The sequence below is a fragment of the Bubalus kerabau genome, chromosome 6, assembly GCF_029407905.1.
Source record: "Bubalus kerabau isolate K-KA32 ecotype Philippines breed swamp buffalo chromosome 6, PCC_UOA_SB_1v2, whole genome shotgun sequence".
Taxonomy (NCBI): domain Eukaryota; kingdom Metazoa; phylum Chordata; class Mammalia; order Artiodactyla; family Bovidae; genus Bubalus; species Bubalus kerabau.
This window is the reverse complement of record NC_073629.1, coordinates 51,905,786-51,929,317: the sequence shown is the minus strand read 5'-3', so window position 1 is coordinate 51,929,317 and position 23,532 is coordinate 51,905,786. Positions and strand designations below refer to the sequence as shown.

Genomic DNA, 23,532 nt, shown 5'->3' with positions numbered 1-23,532 from the left:
TCCTGATAAACGTATATGCAAGTAAGAAGCAACAGTTAGAACCAGACGTAGAACAATGGACTGATTCAAAACTGGTAGTACATAAAGGCTGTATGGTGTCAGCCTGCTTACTAACTTCTATAAGAGTACATCATGTAAAATGCCAAATTGAATGAATCACAAGCTGGAATCAAGATTGCCAAGAGAAATATCAACAACCTCAGATGTGCAAATGATACCATTCCAATGGCAGAAAGTGAAGAGGAACTAAAGAGCCTCTTGATGAGGGCCAAAGAGGAGAGTGAAAAAGCTGGCTTAAAACTCAACATTTGAAAAACAAAGATCATGGCATCTGGTCCCATCATTTCATGGCAAATAGATGGGGGGAAAAGAAAACAGTGACACTTTATCTTCTTGGGCTCCAAAATCACTGCGGACAGTGACTGCAGCTGCAAAAATAAAAAGGTACTTGCTCCTTGGAAGGAAAGCTATGACAAACCTAGACAATGTATTAAAAAGATTTAGGGTTAAGGCAGTTGAAAAGGTAGACTGCTGCTGCGGCTGCTAAGTCGCTTCAGTCGTGTCCGACTCTGTGTGACCCCATAGATTGCAGCCCACCAGGCTTCCCCGTCCCTGGGATCCTCCAGGCAAGAACACTGGAGTGGGTTGCCATTTCCTTCTCCAATGCATGAAAGTGAAAAGTGAAAGGGAAGTCGCTCAGTTGTGTCCGACTCTAGTGACCCCATGGACTGCAGCCTACCAGGCTTCTCTGTCCATGGGATTTTCCAGGCAAAAGTACTGGGGTGGGGTGCCATTGCCAGCTACCAAATGATAAGAAAAATTATAGTCATTATGGAGATGAGTGAGAAGGCCTGGTTGAGAGTATTAAATGCAGTGAAACAGAGCTGCATCTATGCCAAGGCTGCCTGAGCAATACAGAAGAAAGCAGAAAGGGGGAAGAACAAATAATTTTTTGAACACCAGCTGTGTGTAATCATGCTAGATTCTTTATATTATTTCATTTGATCCTCACAGTTCAGTGAGGTCAGTGGTGGTGTCCCACTTCCAGAGAAAAGAAAGAGACTAGGAAGACAAGCACTTTGTCCAAGGTCACATCTGGGATTTTGATTTCAAAATATGTGCCCTTTCCACTGCCCAGTGTTCCTTAGAATACTGACAAGGAATCCAAAGTGGGTTTGAGGTTCAAGAAAGAGGTGGTAACTACCTTCCTGAAAAATCAAGCAGTTATCCTTTGCTGAACAAAGACAAGGACTGAATAAACACTATGGTTTGGTCAATTGTGGTTGTGGGTGACCTTCCAGGAAGCAGTTTACATAGAATGATGATTGAGACCTGATTGCAAGGGCTGCTCTAGTAGACGGTTATAAAGATACTAGACACAGCAAACGTTGACCACTCTTCATATGGTTGGCATAAGAGGAAAGAGGAGAGGGATTATAATCCAGTAGGATATGGTAAATCTTCAGAACACTTTTCAGAATAATGGAGGCTTGAGCATTTGGCAACAAAAGAGGAGATGTCAGACAAGTGGGATTGGGAGTATTGAAAAAACAGTGTAACTGATGAATTCTTACGCTGATGAAGTAATAGGCAAATATTACTTTTCCTAGAAAAAGTAATAGGCAAATATGCCTTTGATGACATTCCCAGTTTTTTCATCTTTCCTGCTTTCCTCCGCCTTTCTCCTTGCCTTGAATGTCAGTGTTGTTTGGTAACATTTTGCCCTTCGTACTTAATTTCAGAAGTGAATGAACCAAGTCTTGTATATTGCTTCTTCGAAAAACCCATCTTATTATCATTTCATTACTTGTTCTAGTTTATTCTTATCCCCCTCCACTACAGGTTAATGATATGCTTTAGGAAAATTAACTTAGGGCAGTATTTCTGAGTTTGATCCATACAGCCACTGTGTTTAATTCTGGTGTCTAACTTCCTTTTTTCTTTCATATTTTGTGCTCTTTTAGCTTCTCTGCCTTCTTGTCTTTAATAATCCATAAGTCAGTCTTAGGGACATATACACATACTTCACCAAAAAATATACACAGTTTCTACATAAGATTAAGAGACTTTCCAGTCATCCAAAAATTGTGTTTGGACAATGTATAAACAACACTAAACCAGTAAAGATGACTACAGTAAGAGAGGCAGATTTGAAACTGTTTTCTTACCAAAACAGTCTCTCTGCTGCTGCTGCTAAGTCGCTTCAGTCGTGTCCGACTCTCTGCGACCCCATAGACAGCAGCCCACCAGGCTCCCCCGTCCCTGGGATTCTCCAGGCAAGAACACTGGAGTGTGTTGCCATTTCCTTCTCCAAATCTCCATGCAACCAAGCACATTATCTGGATTACTTTTGTCTCCCTAGAGCCAAACACTCAGTCTAGCACTTAGTAAACACTGAGTTAGTATTTGTGGAATAAATCAAATGAGTGAATGGACAGGGAAAACTTGATTAAATTATTGTTGATATTATGAACTTCAAAACAGAATTGGTAGCACTGGTAAAATTGCACAGGAAAAAATGAAAATAGTTGCTTACTATCATGAGTTAAAAGAAGGACTGTAACTTTTGTCTTGATAATGATTCATATTTTCCAGGATGAATATTGTCTGATAAGGATGTAAATAGCCTAAAAACAGTTGCTACTTTTAACCAAACCTAGCATAGCTTTTTTGCAAAGAGATATTTATAAAACCTTTTAAAAATTAATGAAAAACAAAACTAGACATCTGACTGGGAGATTATCTTTTAACTCATACAATTATAAAATTAGTAAACATTTTAATTTTTAATATCTTTGATTTAAAACTTTGAATATTGCTTTTCTCTGATTTCGATGGACTTAGTCTTTCATGTTCTATGGACTGATAAATAGAAGAATTGCTTATAGAGCAGTCAATCACCAACTATGTAGATATAGCACTAAATCTTTTATTTATCTGATGCATCACAGACACATTTCTGGAGAATTCTTTAAATGTTTTACATGTTGGTATTTGTTCGTTGAATTGGAAGCATTTATCAAATATTAATGGATCTTAATGGAAAAATTCACTCTAGAGGCAGACTCTTCTTTAACTAGTCTTACTGAATATATTTTTATTAACTAGTCTTACAAACTTGCATGAAAATTATAAGGGGAAAAAATTTCATTCCCAGGTATATTGAGTGCTTCTTAAATTCAAGAAACCTAACTGCCCAAGGTGTGTTTTTCTCTGTTGTCTTTAAACACTTCCGTTTAGATTGTGTATTATAGAGACTTAACACCTTTTTAATATTCTTCCTGCCTCTGACTTTGCTCATTCTGATAGTTCTAGTTAACATTAACAATAAAGTCATATGATTCTTGCAGGCAAAATTAAAATGCTTCTGATTTATTCCTAGTTTAAATATTGATATTTTTGCAAAGTTTTAGAACAGATTATAAAGGCCAAAGGGTAAAAGGCAGATTACTATTTTCTAGTTCTCACTATTGCTAATTGTGTAGTCCCATTTTCAGTGAGCAGTATGAGTTTCTCTTTGTCATGCTGGAACAGCTTGGGTATCAGTTCAGTTGCTCAGTTGTGTCTGACTGTTTGCAACCCCATGGACTGTAGCATGCCAGGCTTCCCTGTCCATCACCAACTCCTGGAGCTTGCTCAAACTCATGCCCATCAAGTCAGTAATGCCATCCATCCATCTCATCCTCTGTTGTCACCCTCTCCTCCTGCCTTCGGTCTTTTCCAGAGAATCGGTTCTTCACATCAGGTAGCCAAAGTATTGGAGCTTCAGCTTCAGCATCAGTCCTTCCAATGACTCAGTATTGATTTCCTTTAGGATTGACTGGTTGGATCTCCTTGCAGTCCAAGAGACTCTCAAGAGTCTTCTCAAACACCACAGTTCAAAAGCATTGATTCTTTGGCGCTCAGCTTTCTTTATGGTCCAGCTCTCACATCCATACATGACTACTGGAAAAACCTTAGCTTTGACTAAACAGACCTTTGTTGGCAAAGTAATGTCTGCTTTTTAAGCTCAGTATACTCTGCCTTAAAAGACGAGACATATCAAAATACGTAAAGCTTAATACTGAAAATTACATGGGAGCAAAAGTACTCAGGAAACCGCTACAAACTGCTTAAACGCCCATAATTTCTGTGGAGGTAAAATCATGTTATAGTAACTGAATTGTACGATTTTATTTACTGATTTTCTTCCTAATGAGTTTTTCAGTTCTCTACGCTACGATGCTGTTTGTCACGTGGAGGTTTTCCCTTGCAATGCATGACAAATCAGCCGCACTGCAAAAATGTTTCATAAGAATCAAGCAGCTGCCACATATTCCTGTGGTTTCAGTGCAGAGAAGTATGTTGTTCATCCAAAACACTAACTCATACAACTTTCACATGCTCCAAAATTCCTCAAACTGCCTCAAACTAAATGCACTAACCCTCTACAGCTCACATTATTGATTGAGAGATACATTAACACATTGAAAGTAGAAATAAAGTTACGTATTCTTTCCCCAAAGGGAAAGAAAATACACATTTGAAAAGAAAAAAACTGTGTAATTTTGAAGAATCGTATGAAACTCAGTATCACAGGTTAACAAGAGGAAGTGGAGTTAGCAAATACAGATTTCTCTTTTGAGAAAATTGATAAGAGTAGGAAAGAAATTGAACAGTTACAGTCTGTTTTGGATAAAATACTGAAGTATGTTTGTAGGGTACAGAGAAGAATTTTAACAAGAATCTGAAGCTGAGGGCAGAGTTGGGGGGTAGACATAAGGGTGAAACAGGGTCCCAGAAGAGACACATAGAAGTGAAAGTGTTGTTCAGTCATGTCTGACTCTTTGTGCCCCATGAACTGTAGCCCACCAGGCTCCTCTGTCTATGGAATTCTCCAGACAAGAATACTGGAGTGGTAGCCATTCCCTTCTCCAGGGAATCTTCCCGACACAGGGATCAAACCCGGGTCTTCTGCATTGAAGGCAGATTCTTTACCGTCTGAGCCACCAGGGAAGCTTATATAATAGTGTGCACTAAGTCATTTCAGTTGTGTCCAAGTCTCTGCAACCCTATGGACTGTAGTCCACCAGGCTCCTCTGTCCATGGGATTCTCCAGGCAGGAATACTGAAGTGGGTTGTCATGCCCTCCTCCAGGGGATCATCCTGACCCAGGAAACAAACCCATGTCTCTTGTGTCTCCTGCATTGGCAGGCAGGTTCTGTATACCACTAGTGCTGCCTGGGAAGCCCATAACCAAAAAAGTGAGATGATGGTCAAATAGAGAGATACGTTATCTTCTGAGGCCAGAAGAAAATAAGAATAAATCCCATGGACAGAGGAGCTTGGTGGGCTGCAGTCCATGGGGTCACAAAAGAGTTGGACAGGACTTAGTGACTAAACAATGAGTATGGATATAGGTAAGTTTGTAAGTAGAAGGGAGATTTTAAAATCATGCCTGACAATTTCATTTTCCAATGAAGTTGATGTTTTCAATGAGTATGATGTTGGGTTCTAAAACTGAAGAGATGATGGTTGAGTAGGGTGTGAAAGAAATTGGTTACAGTCATTGAGAGTATCCAGAAAAGGACCTAACCAAGTGCCAGAGAAAACTGACAAGTAACCCAGAGGAGGCCAGAGATTATGAATTTGTAGTGGTATCAATTTTTGAAGTTCCCTTCTTCCTCCCACACTCCTCCCCTCCAGTACTTTTCAGCTATCCTATTGTAGGTGTGGAGAAAGCAAGTATGTAGCACTGATCTCAGCTTGTAGTTTTGATGAATAGGAAAGTTAAGACAAGGATGCAAGAGAGTCTGAAGTGTGCTGGTGAAAGGTTAGTTCAAGAAATCAGGACAGTTATAATTGGTAACCGGTAAGGGAGACATCTTAGGAATACAATCGGTTGTCCTAATGAAATGTTTCTTTTGTCCCTCCCCAAAAGTTGCATCTTCAGTTCTGACGTCTCTCCTAGGTTGCAAACCAAAATTTTATTTGTGGGAAGGGAGATCTCCATTTGGATATCACTAAAGCAATTCACTCTCTCAAATCTGAGATTTAGGTGATCTCTTCCTAATTACCCAGAATTGAAGTCTGAAGTTGGCTTTGGTGCTTCTCTTGCCCTTATCTCCCATATCTAATCAATTGTTAAATCCTTTCTTTGTTTTTCTCCCTTCCCATTGCTGCCAACCCACATCAGGCTTTCATTACTTGCCTGGACTGCTGCAATCATAACCTTCTTAAACAGATCTCTGGCCAGGTGTCTCTTCCCTCAAACAAGCCCATCCTTTCTCTAGCTACAGAAGTAATCTCACTAAAGCTTAATTCTGATCAGGGCAGGCCTTTGTTCAGAAACCTAGTGACACCCCCATTTCCTATCATGTGATTTTGCTTGAGATTCAAAGCCCTCCTAATATAGCCCCAACCTGCTTACCCAACTTATTTCTCTTTTGTGTCCTTGTGTTCTCTGTTAGCTTGTATCATTGTGGCCTGTGCTTAAAATGCCTTTCCTTTTCATGTTTGCCTGTCCTAGCCTTCAAGACCCACTTCTAATGTCACTACCTCCTTAGAAGTCTTTCTTAAGCCCCCAGAGGTACAAATAATATCTTCCTTTTACAAATTCCTATAGGTGAGACCCTTCTTTTGGACCGTATTGTCTTCTGCTTTGGTAGAGGTATCTATATAAAGATCTTATTTTCTTTGCTATTCATTTTCTTCCAGCAGTGTAGATAACAAGCATAACAAATGATCAGAACTGAACAGTTCAGTCACTCAGTTGTGTCCGACTCTTTGCGACCCCATGAATCGCAGCACGCCAGGCCTCCCTGTCCATCACCAACACCCGGAGTTCACTCAGACTCACATCCATTGAGTCAGTGATGCCATCCGCCATCTGATCCTCTGTCGTCCCCTTCTCCTCCTGCCCCCAGTCCCTCCCAACATCAGAGTCTTTTCCAATGAGTCAAGTCTTCGCATGAGGTGGCCAAAGTACTGGAGTTTCAGCTTTAGAATCAGTCCTTCCAATGAACACCCAGGACCGATCTCCTTTAGGATGGACTGGTTGGATCTCCTTGCAGTCCAAGGGACTCTCAAGAGTCTTCTCCAACACCACAGTTCAAAAGCATCAGTTCTTCGGTGCTCAGCTTTCTTCACAGTCCGGCTCTCACATCCATACATGACCACTGGAAAAACCATAGCCTTGACTAGACGGACCTTTGTTGGCAAAGTAATGTCTCTGCTTTTCAATATACTATCTAGGTTGGTCATAACTTTCCTTCCAAGGAGTAAGCGTCTTTTAATTTCATGGCTGCAATCACCATCTGCAGTGTTTTTGGAGCCCAAAAAAATAAAGTCTGACACTGTTTCCACTGTTTCCCCATCTATTTGCCATGAAGTAATGGGACCAGAACCATGATCTTCGTTTTCTGAATATTGAGCTTTAAGCCAACTTTTTCACTCTCCTCTTTCACTTTCACCAAGAGGCTTTTTAGTTCCTCTTCACTTTCTGCCATAAGCGTGGTGTCATCTGCATATCTGAGGTTATTGATATTTCTCCCAGCAATCTTGATTCCAGCTTGTGGTTCGTTCTAAACACTGGTTGTCCATTAGAATCACATAGAAAGTGTGTGTGTTTTGTTTTGTTTTGTTTTTAGAAAGTGTTTAAAAATTACTAATACTTGGGAATTCCCTGATGGTAAAGTGTCTAGGACCCCACACTTTCACTACTGTGGGTGTAGGTTTAATCCCTGCTTGGGGAACTAATATTTTGCAAGCCTTATGGCATAGCCAAAAAAATAAAATAAAAATTTCTTTGTATATATATATATACACACATATACACACACACATATATACACATACACATATGTATATGTATAGAAAGAAGTCGCTCAGTGGTGTCCAACTCTGCTCCTTCATCCATGGGATTCTCCAGGCAAGAATACTGGAGTGGGTTGCCATTTCCTTCTCCAGTGGATCATCCCAACCCAGGGATCAAACCCGGGTCTCCCACATTGCAGGCAGACTCTTTACCATCTGAGCCACCAGGGAATCCCTCTGTGTGTGTGTGTGTGTGTGTGTGTGTGTAATGTATAATATCTGATTCAAAGATTTTAATTGAATGGTCTGGGATGGAGCCTGGACATATATTTTTAAGTTCCCCAAGTGATTGTAATTTGTACAGACAAAATTGACAACCACTGTCTTAGTGCAGTTATTAGTGTGCTAGATAAAGATGTGCTAAATCAGTTAATTTAGCTGTATCTGCCAGGATTTGGTTGCTTAGAGGCATTTCCTAGGTTTCTTCTGAAGTCTTAAGTAGTTAATGATGTTGGAAGATGCTTTTTGGCTATCACAGAAAGGATGAATTAATTAGAAACAAGAGAATTGTCGTTTTCATTAGCATGTTTTATTTTGTAATGACAGATTTCAAAAATTATTTGAAGAGCATAGACAAGTGGGCCTTTGAAATCATAAAGTCTCCTCGTTCTTAAAATGAATCAGACATGTGAGCTTGTGTGGTATGGTGGTTAGAAGTGTAGACCTGTGGGAGTACTTCTGGGGCTTATTTGCTCATCTCTTACTAACTACGTGACCTTAAGAAAGTCACTTGAGCCTCACTGTGGAGTTAACACTTGGTGTAACTTCACAGAAAGGTGGAAGATAAACAAGTTAGTTTCATAAAGAAAAGTTTCTTTTTACAAACTTGGAAATCACTGTAGCTGCTTATGTTTGACTCAGTGGCTGAGATCCTGCCATAAAAGGAATAGCTGGGGAAAAAACTGGCATTCTTCAAGGGAAGTTAACTAATTCACTTGCTCTGATTTGGAAAGCCACCCATTTTAAAGTATCTGAATTTTAAACTGAGCTCTGACCGCTTGTTATTTGTTTCCTTGTCAAACAAGAGTAAAACCATGTTTGAAAGTGAAAGTAAAGTTGCTCAGTTGTGTCCGACTCTTCTCAAGTCCATGGACTGTAGCCCACCAGGCTTCTCCGTCCATGGGATTTTCCAGGCAAGAATACTGGAGTAGTTGCCATTTCCTTCTCCAGGGGATCTTCCCCACCCAGAGATTGAACCCAGGTCTCCTGCATTGCAGGCAGATGCTTTACCCTCTGAGCCACCAGGGAAATGTTTACTTAAAAACAACATCCAGAGCAGCTACTTAAAAACAACATCCAGAGCAGCTTAGGGAAGTGCCATGAAGGAGTTACCTCTGCACATGGCCCAGCCCATGTTATTTTATGGAAAAAGAAAAGCTGTTCCATAGGCTGACTTTTTTTGTTGTTCTTTCCCTGTGCCCCTGGGGCCATTGTGTTACTTCAAGGAGGAGGCTAAGGGTCACAGATTAGACAAATGTTTTTAGAGAAATCAGTGACAGAGTTGAATAATCATCTGCGTTCTCCCCAGTAAGAAACACTCAAGGTAGAAAAAGAGTTATGTTAAATATGAGCCCTGAACATACAGATGATATCCTTTTTGAAAGTTTATACCAAAAAAAATTTTTTTAATATCTGAGAGAGATGTTTTGTAAAATGCCTTGGGTTTGTGTGAGCCCTCAAATTTCTGAAAATAGATGACATTTTGACCCATTGGGTTACTTACTGGTCACAGCTCTCCTTTGTTTCAGTTTTGAGTGTATGTTTTCACAGACAGAAATCATCCTTTATCATTTAGCACTTGTTCACGGAGAAGGCGATGGCACCCCACTCCAGTACTGTTGCCTGGAAAACCCCATGGATGGAGGAGCCTGGTGGGCTGCTGTCCATGGGGTCGCGAAGAGTCGGACACGATTGAGCGACTTCCCTTTCACTTTTCACTTTCATGCATTGGAGAAGGAAATGGCAACCCACTCGTGTTCTTGCCTGGAGAATCCCAGGGACGGGGGAGCCTGGTGGGCTGCCATCTATGGGGTCGCGCAGAGTCGGACACAACTGAAGCGACTTAGCAGCAGCAGCAGCAGCATGTAGAGAGTGAGGGAAAATCCCAACTCGTTTTCTTAAAGAAGACATAGTAAGGGTGGGATGACAACTGTTGCTGCAGTGCAGGAAGGAGTATCTAGACTTGATAGGTAAGCAAGATGCCTCTGTGATAAAAGGTGTCCATTTTTAGCACTGTTCTTAACCAGTGTGACCCTGGACGAATCCCGTACCCTGCCCACCTCAGCTGTCAAAAGGAAACTAGCTGGATAGGTCACATTTGAAGAAACTAAGTGGTATACCCTCATCAAAGAAGACTGTGCAGTTAGACCTCATGTTTCAGATTTCTCACTTACTCAGGCCAGTATTAATAAAGATGCCTCATCTGTCCCAAAAGACATTTGGTTTTGTTTGATTCTAAGCCCCTGAAATGTCAGGTACTGTAGTATCTATTCTGTTTGCATTGGTAAAGCAACAGGCATAGTGCTTGTGCATGGAAATATTGAAGGTACTTCCTTTTAACAGAAATATCCCTCTTACCTTCTCCTTCCCAGCCCTAACTTCTGAAGGATGAGATCAGAGTGTCAAAGATTTCCTTTTAAGCCCAGCATTATCTTTTGGCAGTCTCTGCATTTTCATCACCTTTATGTGTGGTAATCAGCAGAACAGGTTTCCCTACTGCAACAGAACTCTGTATGAACCTAGTAATTTCTCAAATCTGATAATACAGAAAAGTGTGGCTTTTCACTTCCTGTCCCTTCCTCCAACCCCAAACCATAGAGAAGCACGCTTTCTGGTGACATTTATTCACATAGACATTCTCACAGCAATTTTTTCACTTAAGATTATACTGAATATGAGGAGTGTTGTTCAGTGTCGTTTTACAGCAGCCTACCAGCTTGATTCTGCAAGTTTAGGAAACTCTTAAGAGTTACTGCTGCTTAGTGTTGATGGTCAGGTTAAGGGATGTCTGTGCTATTTCATTTAAGATAAATGCTTCACACGTATCACCCAGATTATTCAAGAAAGGATCGATCAGACCATGCTGCAATTTCTGGTATTGCAAGAGCTGCATCGTATGCTCCCCAGTGGGAATGTGCAGTAAGCAAAGCAATACAGCCACACTGGGAAGGCCATTTAAAATTCCAAGTTAATTACTGGTTTTTAATGCACTACCAGGAGATGGATAACCTTGAGTCCCATCAATTGTTTTACCTCCACTTGTTCAGTAAACTACAACTTGAATTCTTCATATAGCTTTCTCTGTTGATACAAAACAAACCAGTGACTCACAGTCATAGATAACTTTCTTCAGAGGCTTAATCAAGAGTTTGTATAGCTCTAAATCTTTGGATATAAGGATTTATAAAAAGGCCACTTTTAATTAAAAATCTCTTGTTTCAGTTATCAAACTTTGAAACTCTTCTGAATTCTGTGTATAATAATTCCTGTTAACCAGATGTTGTTTGATAGCTCAGTAATAACAAATAGAGGGTACCTGTCCTAACCTGACTTTAGACTCTCCTTTTGATGTGTAGCATATGTGGAGCAGTCAGCTAAATAAAGGTCTTATCAATAAGATGCAGTTTGACACTTCGCTTTTTTTTTTGCTTTTGTTGTCATGCCATTGACCATATGGTAAAGAACTAGTTATAGAAGGCTGCCTTTCTTTTCAGAATAGAGATTTGAATCAGGGGAGTTCTCATGAGAAGTTTCCTGGCTTGTTTGTGATTTATACATTTGCAGATTATGTCATTTTTGTCAAATTATATTCTCCAACATAAAGACTGTTTGTGGTAAACCATCCTTTTCGTGTCACCTTTAGAGGTTTTTATTCATCTTTAAAAGTACACAAAGGAAATAAATGGAAACATAAAAATCTTCTGTTTTTACTCACTGCCAGTCACATTTTCTGTTGATTATTTTAAAGGCATTTCCTGCATAAAGCACACTGTTAAATACCAACTATGCTATATTACTATTTTATATAAGTAGAGTAGTTATTTGGGCCCAGTTATTGTTTCCTTTGATAATCACTATTAGAAGTTGTTGGACTGGAACAGAGGTTTGAGTCCCTTTAAATTTTATATATTAAATATATAATATATACAGATGTATATGCTAATCCTTTAAAGTATTGAAAGGAGGAGCCTGGGGACTCAATTTAACAAAAAAGGGAGAGGATTTATAAGATTCTGAGGTTTTACTTCAAAGATGACTTGGATGTGAAAGATTTTACATCATGATATCTTTCTCTGAAAATGTATTTTTGTTGTGAAGTAATGAATTTGAACAGTATATTCTGGGGCATTGCATTTTAGGAAAATGAGAAGCTAGAATTAGGGATATAGGGAAGAACACCAGTCTGAATAAGGAGCAGTTAGATGGCATCTATTAGGAAATAATAAAAAGACTTGGAATTAATTGAGAACCATTTTCAAGCATATGAAGGAATAACTTTTAAGTGCTGCCTCTCCCTCCCACACACACCCCCCACCACGTCCATATTCTGCAAGGGCCATTTACATTATATATAAGAAACAATGTCCAGGATTTAAAGCATATTAACCATTGCAACATGCTACACACATAGAGGTAAAGAATCTCCCTCCTTCAAGGTCATGGAGGTAGTTTATTAACTATCTTGTGTAAAGGGTCCAAATCACTACATTAAGAAACGATCTTGAGTCTGTTTTCTTAGATCTTTTAACTTAATGGGAGGAGACTGAAAGGGAGTATAGCTTTGCAGCTACACTCTGTTACTTTCATTGACCTAAAAAGAGTAAGAACACACCCCATTCAAGAACAGTAGTAACCAACCAGAAATACACAAAAATAATGACCTATATTAGTTGGACTGTAGAAATTCTAAAGTGCTCTTCCTTTTGGGCAAGTGTCATTTTCATATTTAACCTGTGGAGCTAAAGTACTTTTGCTCCAGAGGAAGGCACCAGGCACCCACTTGAGGAACAGCCCCTTGCTCCACAGTTTCCTTTACAGGAATGGAGTGAATTAAAGGTACAAACCAAGCCTGCTCAGTGGCTCTCAGTCCTGCTCACCCTTGGCCAACACTGAGTTTCAGGACAAATGGAAGTAAGGAAGAGAAATGCAGAAACAAGTGGTAGATCTTGATTTAATGTTTGGCCCACCTAATGAATTTGAAGCTCATCTCACCTCCCTGATAGATACTCTGAAATATTCTAGCAGGAAGATGATACTACTCTGTGCTGGTGGGAGGAGGAGTCAAGAACATGCCTCCTCCCTCCCTTCCTCTAAAACGGAAAGGAGGAAAATATTTTGAAGAAGAAAAAATATTTCCGTAAACACAATACATTCGTGACCTCTTAAGCCATTTCTCCTCATTAAACAAATAATTAGTGATCACCTACAGTGTCCCCAACATGAAGGACACAGTGATTGCAGTAAATACATGATTCACTACCCTCATGACATTCACCTTCTCTTGGATGAGAGAGAGACAGTAAACAAGCAAACAAATAATAGAACTAGAAAATAGTAAGGACTGTGAAGACAAAGTAGGCAGGTAGAGAAGGTAAATGAGACGATGGGTTTCAGATAGAAAAGGAGACATTTAAACAAAACTGAATTACATGAAGGAGTCCACCATGTAGATACTTGGGGGAAAAGCACTCTGTAGAAAGAACACAGCCAGCTCTTAAGTGAGAACAAACCAAACCTTGGCTTAATTGAGGCAAGTTTGCTCAGTTTGGCTGGAGTGAAGTAAATCAAGGAAAGTTCTCTCTCCAGCTGGTAGATTTTTATGAGATATTTTTGGTTTCATTAAGCATCTTCCATAGTTTAGTGATCCAGGGGGCAGAAGATCTTTCCCAGACCAGATCTTGAATATCCTACAGCCAAATGATTGCTTTGGATTTCTCATCTCATGTTAGTTGCTCCCATCATCAGACTTATAGCATATAAAGCATTGTATTAGTGACTGAGTTATTCACTTTAAATTAAAATTGGTGTGCATTAATCTTCTGGTATAAGAATGTGCAAACTTTCTGTGAAGGGCCAGATTATATCTTCATCTTTGCTGGCCCAACTGTCCCAGCTGCTCAGTTCTACTGTTGGAACACAAAAGCAGCTACAGAATACATAAATGGGCATGACTGTTTTTCAATTTTATTTACAAAAGTAACAAGCAGCAGGCCAGATTTGGCCCACAGACCATCGTTTGTCCAGGACCGCGTGGCTCAGTGTTAAAGCATCCACCTGCCAAAGTAGGAGTTGCAGGAGACCCTGGTTAGATCCCTGAGTCTGGAAAATCCCCTGGAGAAGGAAGTGACAATCCACTCCAGTATTCTTGCCTGGAGAACCCCATGCACAAAGAGCCTGGCAGCCTGTAGTCCATGGGGTCACAAAGAGTCACTCATAACTAGGCAGGCACACACGCGCATGCATCTTGTAGTTACTGAGAAGTGCTAGTATAGCAGCAGTTTCAGTTCCGTAATCATTCACCAAATTATGTATTACTATTAAGGGAACAAATATGTGGGGAATACAAAGATGGATGAATAAATATCCCAGTTTTCCACCTTCCTGCTTGATGAGAAAAAAATATACAACTAACTATATATTTTCATATTATTTGAAATATAAGCATATCCATGTGATAGAAATGAAAAATAAAAGGTCCAGAGAAATTTGGTTTCTCCTATAAGTACTTATCAAAGAGAGTGACTTAATCAGATCTATGAGAGAGGATCGTGGTGGCAGTGTGGAGGCAGGAATGGAGTGGGAGACCACTTAGAGGCTGAGGAGGTAGTCCCAGAAGGAGAGGATTCATCTGAATTAGACAGTGAGAACGGGGGAAATGAAATGGATTCAAGAAGCACATCAGAGGAGAATCAGGAGGACTTGGTAATTGATTGAACAAAGAACATTAAGGGTTAAGGGTTAAACGATGACTGAGATTTCTAATACTAGAAGGTTTTGATGAAAACAAGAAGTCAGAATTTCAGGTTTGAACAGAATGTATTTAAGGTACCTTTTGGACATCCAAAGTGTAAAAAAAAATCCGAAGAGATTTGAATCACTGGTAATCAGAGCCATGAGAATAGGATTTAATGCCAAAGAGGGTCAATATGAAACCTTAGGTAAGACCTGTCATTATTAATGGGCTGGTTTTAAAAAAAAAATGCCAGCAAGAGAGATCATAAAGGTTCAGGAGTAGGAGCAGAACTGAGATAAGAGTACCTGAAAAGCCAAAGAAGGAGAATTCTAGAAAAGGAGGAAGTGAATGAGGACATCAAATACTGCAGTAACCTGGAAAAAGAACTAAGAAGAGGCTGTCAGATGTGGCAGTGAAGAGACCATGTAAAGAATAGTTGCAGTCATAAGTCTTTGTTCATTTGTCCTTGGACCTGGTTCTAAGCACACACAGACTGTTTGCTTAGTGCTCTGTACTTGCCGAAGCCACCTTCCATGGTCACTGCTAACAAAAGCAGGTTCTGCACAGAACCCTGTCTCCAAGCTCAACGCAGTGCTCCTCTACATCAGACAGGTCCGCCCACCCAATTCAGCCAATAGTACCTATCATTAAGGTGGTGTGTACCCTAAAAAGAATCCTTGCTTTCTCAGTGGCAAAAGCATCTTTGTCAATGGCAACAGCCAACTCTTATCATTGACCAAAACCATAAAGTCTGATAAAAAGTTATGATCTTGTCTCAGATTCATCTGTGCAAACAGGCACAGAGGCCTCTCACTACACCAATGACATGGACATGGAAATCCAGCAGATATCCAGTAAGCAGTCAGTCTGGAAGAGTGCCAGTTGCTATTAAGTAATAAAACATGCTAAAGTAGACAAGTCAAGGAATCTAGAAAACAAAGGTTATATATAGCTCTTATTCAACTTTAAATGTAAATTACTTTGGAGATAGAAGTAAATCATAATTCTTTTGAATGAATAAAATTACTAGTCTTCAGGGTTTAGCATCTTCCCTGACATATTATTATGACTTTATAGCTTGTCAAAACCATTCTTTTTTTTTTTTTTTTTTTTTGTGAGCTTGGTTTCTATGGAAAGAAAAACAATTTTTACATGACTCCCCAAAAGTAATCCACTGGGTTACTAATGTTTAGAGGTACACAGGCACTGTTAGAGTATATATTTCTTTATACCTCAGCTTATTCCAAAAAGGATTTAAGTCAAAAACTTTAGAAAGGTAATATATATTTCTTACTATATTCTGTGTTAGGGACTTGGGGGTAGGGAAGAAATCTTTTCAGATAAAGATTAAAAGGACAAGGGAATAAATAAAGGAAATCTCATTGGCTCACTTTCCGGGAGTAAAATTATGCAACAACCCTTAAGGCTCAAGTGTTAAGAGAAGTCAGGAAATCCTGGCTCCAGATGCCTAAGGATTGCTATCTGTCTGTTTGATGACTTGCTGCAGAAATCCCCAGACCCCAAAACTGCTATTACTGTCTCCTAACAGACACCAGACCTTGTATGATTTCTCCATTAGCATTTCCTTCTGCTGCTAGCTACTTTGTTGTCCTTCTGGTTCTCTAAAGCAGTTAAAACATTCTGTTTCTTCTGCATGTTCATTGAGGGCACAGTAGTGAAGGGCACAAGTGAAGATTAAATTTATATAGTATTCTATAGCCTACAAAGAATGAAAGCTTGCATATTAGCCAGGAGTATGGGCTTTTTGAGATATATTGCCTGGGTTTCAAAGCTGTGACTTTGGAGAAGGTACTTCCATTTTTTTGTGCCTTTATTTCCTTACTCATAAAATGGGAACAGTATATATTTTTCAGAGTCATTGTGCAGTTAAGAAGAGATAATTCATACTTAGAACAAGTACACAGTAAATCTCCTAGGTAGCACATGATAAATGTTATTATCATAATTGATTTTTTAAAACCTATTTATAGTATCCTTTTGCAATAATAACTTTTAAGGAAGTTAAGTACTATTAGCCCCATTTTATAGATACACCCTAGGGCTTTGATACTCATCTTGTGAGAAAACACAACAGACTGCTGCTCAGAGCCATGTTTTTGAGGCATCTCAAAACAGGTCCAAGCTCATTAAGCAAAGAATGGCTGGTTGCTTAGCTGTATGTGGCATGGGCTCAGGAACGAGATTGCATTGTTGGAAAGTTTCTCAATAATCCTGGTTTTTCTTTATGAACAAAACTTTTAGGTAAATTTGAATATATTCTTGGAGAAGGGAATGGCAGCCCACTCCAGTATTCTTGCCTGGAGAATCCCATGGATAGAGGAGTCTGGTGGGCTACAGTCCATGGGGTCCCAATGATTGGACACGACTGAAGCAACTTAGCATGCATGCATGAACATATCCTATAATTATATAATAATATTAACCTTATAAGTTTGTTAGAGAAGTGTTACTATTCCCAAAATATTTTCTAACTAGAGTGATTGATAGAAAAATTCTCTTACAAACTCTTTCTCTATAACATTTATTATTTTCTGCTTTCATATGGGCACACAGGTTGAAAAATCTAGTAGTCAACCTTTATTTCTAATTTGAGGAAGTTTAAAAACATATTAATGGCACTTTGAGAAGTAATTGAGGAAACTTTGTTTGCATATATGAACCAAACTATATGTTTTCATATAGTCTCCTTGAAAATCAGAGACATTGTTTTGGATATGTCATTACCATTTTTAAAACACACAAAAGCTAGGTTTTTGTGGAGCTGACATCTGATCTGACTGCCCTGACTTCCTGTTTTTAGCCAATGTTATCCCATCCCCAGCACCTTTGGTCTTACTGTGGGGAAGCAGCAACTTGATATTTTAAATGTTGGCATCAGCTAAGTATGAGAAAGCCAAAAGAGGTGACTTCTAGGTTCTACTTTCTCCACAGGAAAAGCTGGCCACAGGTGCCTGTAAGTTCACCCAAGTGCCCAGCTTGAACTTGGCATTAGAATGCTTGGATAGAAGGATTTCCAAGTATGAACTGCCTTTGGGGAATACCTGCAGACAAGGCTCATGAAATAGGAGAACCTAGTACTCCATCCACTAGCTATAAATAAATAGAGGAGAGGTGGGTAAGGAAATCAGAAGTTTTCTTGGGTAGCTCTCTGGATTTCACTGGACAGAGTCATCTCATCTCCAGTTCTTGCTAAAATACCTTCAGGAATATAGAGAGTCTACTCAAAGTCTAGGGCATCTTTGGACAATTCTGACAAATTTTTCCTTTTGTTTCTGCTTTCTGCATGAAATGGCTAAGCAAGGAAGAAATCTGCCTCAGAAAATAACATTTCTCATTCCCACACTCACTACTGTGAAACTCCTCTGCTCTAATTTCTTGAGCTATATTGATTTAAATCAGAGTTATTTTATTTATATTTGATATGCCCACTGGCAATGGCCAAGGTTAAATAAGCATCTGTTAGAGCTTTGTGTGGGAAGTGTAGACTGGGTGAAAAATAATTTTTTTTTTTTTTTTTTTTTTTTTCAAAAAGCTTTCCAGAATGTACTTGGAAAAAGGCTCTGTGAAGCATGCCCATGCTCTCTGGAGATACAAAAATTTATGAAAAGGAATGGTTTGCAGTCTTTGTGATTAGATATTGTTCACTTTTTTAAAAATCATGTTTACTAATCACATTCATGAAAATTACTTCTATGACTATTATATATGTAATCAGTCTTTAGGGATAGTTACTGGAAATGGTTAGAGAAGAAAGCTTTGTTTTCCTTCTGAAGTTTTGTATTAAGTACCTTGTAAGATGCAATTCGTCTGTTCAGTATTACAAAAATAAAAATGTTTAAAAAATAAATAAAAATGATAAGGTTTCATCCAAAGGCAATCTTTTTGTTTATTGTCTGTTTTTCAAGTGATATAACCTAAACAGTTGATACAAATTATGTTTTTTAAAGCAATTCTCAGCTCTAAGCTTCTCTACACAACCTCCTTTCCTCATGTGGAAAGACTTCATTAATGTTCTTTTCTGAGCAGAATTTTGGTAGCTTTTGCTGACATAATGACTAACATGTTTCAGATTAAGGCTTTTAAGCTTCTTTCCTTATGTAACAGTATGTTTGGTCTTTCAGTTTTTTCATGAGATTTCTCTTCAGCTTTAGTAGAAGATCCTCTCTCTGGATTTTGCTAAATCAGAGAGACTTCATTATTCTCAGAAAAATCCCTTCTGCCATGTTAAAGACTGGAGCCCCTTAGTCCTTCCAATTTCATGGATATGCATTTAATATTTTTGGTGTTTCAGATTGACCTCACCTCTTGGCATTCAGAAGCTTTCTCAGGAAAATGTGATGTTTACACAGTTCATGACCACCCTGCTTGAAGAATTGCATTTAAAAAATGAAGACCTTGAAAGTTTAACCATCATATTTAGAACCAGCTGTTAACCAGAATGGTGCGTTGACTTGTTTTACTTTAGTTTTTTGTTTGTTTTTTTATTTGTTGCCCTTTTGGACTCTGTTTTCATATTGGAAATTTTAAAAACCAACTAGAGACCTCCATACGTCTTCAGCTTGCTATGGTAGAATACAATATCCCTGAGTTCCCAGCTGCCCCGGTCAATTCCTGTCCACTCTTGTTACTCCATGTCCCATCTTTTTGTTATTTTTCCTTTATAGGATACCACAGTTAGTTCTGTTTCTTACAATCCAGGAAACTCCCCACTATCAGCTTCATACTCAAATCTGGACCATCCCACCCTGCATGTCCCATCTGATAAATTTTTGCCCAGGAAGTAGCAGTTTACTTCAACCAAATACTGCAGTGATCTTGGAGAATATCCTCAGCCTACTTCCCTCTTCAACCCAGCCAATACCTTAGTCATCTCATGTACAGATAAGCCTGTGAGTTTAAAAGTCTGGCTTTGTTGATTCCTGACCATGTTACCAGATACATAGCCCTCTTCTACTATCCCACATTTCTGTCTCTTTTTAAGAACTGCCCATATGAATGTCCCTTCCCTTATCCACAACTTTCCATCTCTTCTTCCCTTTACTTTCTATTTCACATACTCTGAAGTGCTCAGATAGGTATTAAGTTAATGTTATGATTAAAAGAAATTCATTCTAAACCATAAATGAGATCCCCTTATGGAGCATTTCCCTTTTTTAAAGTTTTCAACTATTTTTTAAATTATAAAAGTAATACAAACTTGTCAAAATTAAACAATACAGAACTGGGTGTATAATTTTAAAAAGCAAAATTCCCCCTCACTTCTATCTCAAATCTTGTCTCCTCCCAGAAGCACACTACAGATTGATATCATTTTACATTTTGATACTTGAAATTTTGTTTAAAAAAAAAAACAAAACTCTATGAAGCAAATCTTTGAATATATGACAAGGATATTTGAGAGGTATATTTTGGCAGACAAGAAAGAATGCCATTATCCTTTCATTGAACCTCCTAGAAAATAGAACATAAGGACTTAGCACTGTTACTGCCTCCAGACTTACACCTAGTGACCAGTTCATGCAACCCTGCTCCCCTGAGAACCCTCTAAAGCAAAGGCTTTTATTTAGGCAGTGAACTCAGCTTGGCTGGTGGAAGCAGCACTTCAAACGCCCTTCTAAGAATAGAGTAAGTTTTGAGTTTCATTTTTTTGTTTGTTTTATTGAGCTTCAGGTACAGAATATTGAATTAATCATACCCCTCAATTCATGATACCCTATGTCCATTGGTTGAAAGGTTGCTTTTCCAGATAGACTAAGAACAAAGTATGCCTAACCTGATGTCCTTGCAGATCTGCTTTAATGAATATGTATCAATTAAGAACCCTTTTAAATTAGCATATTTAATGCTTGTATATAAACAAATGGTGTTAAAGTTTTTTTAAGGATCCAATCCAGGCCCTGGCAATGAAAGTGCTGAGTCCTGACAGAGAATTCCCTAAACAGTAGATGTTTTAAGTGGACTTAATAGTTGCCCTGTGATCATTGTTGTTGTTGTTGTCTTTACGTTGTTTATTTGTGTAAGTAATTAAAGGTGAATCTTTGCCCAGACTTCCTCAATATTATAAGGGATACTGAATGAATGAGGCCTTATTACATAATTTTCCATATGAGAAATGAAGATGGTTGTGAATGGGTAGGTGGGGGATTTTTTGTTTGTATATTTGTAAACCTTAAGTTCACAAAATTATTTGTGTACAATGTCTTATAGCCTTTTCAAGATTAGATTACTACTAGCTGCTGTTGCTAAGTCGCTTCAGTCATGTCCGACTCTGCGACCGCATAGACGGCAGCCCACCTCCCCTGTCCCTGGGATCCTCCAGGCAAGAACACTGGAGTGGGTTGCCATTTCCTTCTCCAATGCATGAAGGTGAAAAGTGAAAGTGAAGTCACTCAGTCGTGTCCGACTCTCAGCGACCCCATGGACTGCAGCCCACCAGGCCCTCCGTCCCTGGGATCCTCCAGGCAGGAGCACTGGAGTGGGTGCCATCGCCTTCTCTGTACTACTAGCTAGTATATGTTAATGTGCTTTCAGTTACAAATAACAGGAAAAAAAGCTCAAACTAACTTTTTTTATGATAGTATCTTTTGCTGCTTAACAAATTATTATAAAATTAAGTGGCTTAAAACAAACTTTTTTTTTTTAAATCTGTTTCTGGGAGTCAGGAATCTGGGCACAATTTAGCTTAGGGCCTCTGCTTCAGTCTCTCATGAGGTTGTATTAAAGCTCCCTGACAGGGCTGCAATGTCATCGGAAGGCTCAAGTAGAGAAAGAAGTCCTTCTAAGCTCACTCATGTGGTTATTGGCAGGATTTAGTTCTTCTCGGGCTGAACTTACGGCCTCAGTTTCTCACTCTTTGTTGTCTATAGAGACCTCTCCCAGTTCCTTGCCATATGGACCACTCCATAGTGGCCCACAGCTTGAGATGTGGCTTCCCTGAGAGTGAGCAAGTGAGAGGAAATGCAAGATGAAAGCCACAGTCCTTTTGCAACTAGTCTCAGAAGTAACATCCATCACTTTTTCTGTATCCTGTGACTAGTTAGAAATGAATCACTAGGTTCGGCCCACATTGAAGGTGAGTGGATTGTATAAGGGAATGAATACCAGAAGGCAGAGGTCACTGGGGGCCATTTTACAATCTACCAGAGGTGGCAGAATCATTCAGTAGTTCCCAGCTTTATGGCAGATCACACTGTCCTAGTGAGAGTCTTCAACTTTTCACACTAATTCAGGGCTCTTCTGAACTAATCCACATGGCTATGAAATGCTATGAGCTTAACCCAGTAATTCTAGCAAGGACTAGGAGAGATTTTTTTCTTATTGACCTAGATCAGGGTCTACTCCTCGAGCCAAGTATGAATTACCCAAACCGTTATTGCTTCATAATGGGGGGAAGTGGAATGTATATTGGAGAGACAACACAGTGTTCCCCAAAACTGGTAAGAATACTTTAGGTGTTTTATTCAAGTGTCATTTTTCCTTCCCAGGTATATTCCGTGAAGACCGAATAGATGAGCTTCCATTCACCATCTCTGGAATTCTAGCCACAATAATTGTATAGCTAGAGCTACTTATTACCCACTCCAGTGTTCTTGCCTAGAGAATCCCAGGGACGGGGGACCCTCGTGGGCTGCCGTCTGTGGGGTTGCACAGAGTCAGACACGACTGAGGTGACTTAGCAGCAGAGCTACTTATTAGTTATCACCAGACAGAGTGACTTCCACAGATAGAGAACCATTATCCCAACAAGGATAACCAAATCCTTGCATCCTAGGTATAAGACATAGTATTTTTATTTATATGAAAATAAAAGTTGAAATAAACTGAAACTTGAATATTTGAGAAAATATAACAAGCTGTAATTTTTCTGGATGATACCAGTTGTATTATCAGTTGACTAGAAAATTGAGAAAAGTCCCATTTTAGTCTCATAGTTGAACTCTAGATTCTAAAGAACACAGTAAAGAATAAGGTCAATAAATACAATTTAAGGCTTTTTGGTAGTCTAGTCTTTATTCTTTTAAAGAAGCTTGCTTTTCTACAAAGTGGTCCTGAGCAATGTACACCTGAAACAACTTAACATAATACTGCATTGGCCGTAAGGTTCGTTCAGCTTTTTTATACAATGTTACGGTAAACCCCAAACTTTTTGGCCAACCCAATAGGAAAAAAAGTAAATTGACAAACCAGACTGGGTAAATATTTCCAAATCATATTTGATAAACAGCTTATATCCAGATTCAGTTCAGTTCAGTTGCTCAGTTGTGTCCAACTCTTTGCAACCCCATGAATCGCAGCACGCCAGGCCTCCCTGTCCATCACCAACTCCCGGAGTTCACCCAGACTCATGTCCATCGAGTCAGTGATGTCATCCAGCCATCTCATCCTCTGTCGTCCCCTTCTCCTGCCCCCAATCCCTCCCAGCATCAGAGTCTTTTCCAATGAGTCAACTCTTCGCATGAGGTGGCCAAAGTACTGGAGTTTCAGCTTTAGCATCATTTCTTCCAAAGAAATCCCAGGGCTGATCTCCTTCAGAATGGACTGGTTGCATCTCCTTGCAGTCCAAGGGACTCTCAAGAGTCTTCTCCAACACTACAGTTCAAAAGCATCAATTCTTCGGTGCTCAGCTTTCTTCACAGTCCAACTCTCACATCCATACATGACCACTGGAAAAACCATAGCCTTGACTAGACGGACCTTTGTTGGCA

The 23,532-nt window shown here is 39.3% G+C and overlaps 1 protein-coding gene across 2 annotated transcripts in view; it reads left to right on the top strand.

Annotated features, from left to right (window-relative positions):
- RPAP2 (RNA polymerase II associated protein 2) overlaps positions 1–20,872 on the top strand; it is an 83,750-nt gene extending 62,878 nt beyond the window's left edge. For both annotated transcript variants that reach the window (XM_055585158.1, XM_055585159.1), the window contains one exon: positions 19,119–20,872. In XM_055585158.1, the coding sequence (XP_055441133.1) occupies positions 19,119–19,260 (142 nt within the window). In that variant the 3' untranslated portion in view covers positions 19,261–20,872. The remainder of the gene's footprint in view (positions 1–19,118) is intronic.
- The last annotated feature ends 2,660 nt before the right edge of the window (positions 20,873–23,532 follow it).